The following is a 1,983-nucleotide window of genomic DNA, read 5'->3' on the forward strand; positions in this document are numbered from 1 at the left end:
CAGGGCCCGGGGTGCAGGGGGGCGGGGCACGGGGCCAGGCGGGGGTCCCTGCACCCGGAGCTGCCCAGGAGACCCTGCCGCCATCGCCCAGCAGCCTCCGCCGCCGCCGCCCCCGCAGCGCGACCTCCCGTCGCAAACTGAAGGTCGCAAAGCGCTGGTTACCGTGGCGACAGGAGACAAGGCAGAGCCGAGAACCTGCGGCGCAGTTGCCTAGGCGACAGGAGGGTGCGCGGTCAGTGAGCATCCTGGAGCACGGCCACGGTCAGGAAGCCGGGGCTGGCGGCTCCTCCCTAGCACCTGTCGCTGGTCCGCGAGCGGCCTCGGGTTACGGCGCCCGAGGCTCAGGCGCTGCTGTGCGGGCGGGAGGGGCCGCGTCACCCCGCGAGCCGGGCAGCGGCGCCCTGACCCTCCGGGCGGTCGTCTCTCTGTCCGCCCGCTCACTTTGTCGTCCATGAAATGTGCTGTGGGCGTTTCCCTCGGTGTCGCGCGGACCCGCGTTCCGGCGTGAAGGCTCGGAGGCCGGACCCGTCGGCTTGGCCGCTAGAGGGGAGCAGAGCCGCGTCTCAGGGGCGCTGTCCGCGCATGTGATGTGCCTCGGCGTATTGGAGGCTGGAAACCGGTCCCTGCCGAGTCCTAGGAAGACTGATTCCAGGGGCTCCTGCAGGACAAGGAACCTGGGGACTGTGGCTTCCGGAACTCAGGGTTAAGGGCAGGGACTTTCCCGAGATAAGACCCAGGGCAGAGCTACCAGCCTTCGAAGCTGGCGGGGCAGGAGCGAGAACACCGGACTCCGGCCCTTCCGCAGTGTCTTCCTGTGTTCGAGCCAGGCCTCCAAGCTGCTGCTTAACTTTGTCCCCCAGGACCAGGATCCAAGCTGACGAGTTTCCGCTATAGGAGGAAATGCAGGCACGTTTCTACTCCCAGCACCGCGGGGGCGGAACGGAAGCAGGACCTGAGGCCCCCGGGGCTGTGCAGGGGAGTGATGACTGCTGCTTTTGCCTCTGGCTCCTGCACATCAACTTGATCTCCATCATGCCCAAGAAATTGAGGCCATAGAGAGTGGCCAGGGCTGCAGCGGGTGTGGGGCCCTGTTCTGGGACCGGATAGCACAGAGGGGCTGTGCCCTACTTTACCCTGACTATGTCCTCGGAGAAAACAGTGTGGGGAAGGTACGGTCAGGAGCGCGCGGTTAGAGGGCAGGGAAGGGTACCAGGACCTGCTCCCTACCTGCCCCTTAAAGCTGAGACTCACTAACGGTTTTGAAAGTCTCAACCCTCCCAACCATGGCTGTCCCTGAGTCTGATAAGGAGGGTCCTGTTTCCCCAAATCATAGTAAGAAAAAACCTCTAATACATCAGCAACTTGTGATGTGTCTGGCTCAAGGCTGAAAGCCAGTCATCTCCGTAAGGCTGTGGCTGGCTAAGCTCCCAACAGCTGGATTCAGGTATGTTACAGTCCTAGGGCTGAGGTGAGGCGCCGCCCAGGAGGGCGGGGTCATCATGCTTGAATTCTATTGGCTTCTGTCTCTGTTTTGGGCTCTTGCGTTTGCCTAAGTCTTTGGCTGTTCTTCCTGCCAGACTTATTTTCTGTGTTTCCTGATAGAGCAGGGAACTCCCCACCCCAGGGGCCTTTCCAGCTTTGTTTTCCTTTCTCCTCTCAGCTTCCACCCTGACTGAGTCTTCAGCAGTTGGCATCTCACTTGGATGTGGAGCGGGAAGCTCGCATGCTTCTTGGATGCAGCCCATCCAGTTTTGTGCCTCCTCTAGGGGCCTCCAGCCATTGCTGCTCCAAACAGACCGGTGGGTGTTCGCCTGAACCAGCCCCATATTTTAGAGGAGGCAGAAAAAAATCCAGGGTGAAAAGAAGAAAAGAGAGAGAAATAAAACAAGCCAATCTGCACCTGCATGACATACTTTTCACCCCAGGCAGCTTCTGTGATGACCTGACAATGACACAGAAACCAGAAGGGCATCAAGATAACAG

General features: G+C 60.5%; 1 protein-coding gene across 1 annotated transcript in view; it reads right to left on the minus strand.

The window, feature by feature from the left end:
• Positions 1 to 1,983, minus strand: part of KLHDC9 (kelch domain containing 9) — a 7,231-nt gene that overhangs the window by 1,696 nt on the left and 3,552 nt on the right. Inside the window, exons 4-5 of the mRNA XM_015586166.1 lie at positions 442 to 540; positions 74 to 210 (exon numbers count right to left, since the gene is read on the minus strand). Of these exons, the coding sequence (XP_015441652.1) occupies positions 74 to 210; positions 442 to 540 (236 nt within the window). The remainder of the gene's footprint in view (positions 1 to 73; positions 211 to 441; positions 541 to 1,983) is intronic.

The sequence above is a fragment of the Pteropus alecto genome, unplaced genomic scaffold (assembly GCF_000325575.1).
Source record: "Pteropus alecto unplaced genomic scaffold, ASM32557v1 scaffold101, whole genome shotgun sequence".
NCBI classification, from domain to species: Eukaryota; Metazoa; Chordata; class Mammalia; order Chiroptera; family Pteropodidae; genus Pteropus; species Pteropus alecto.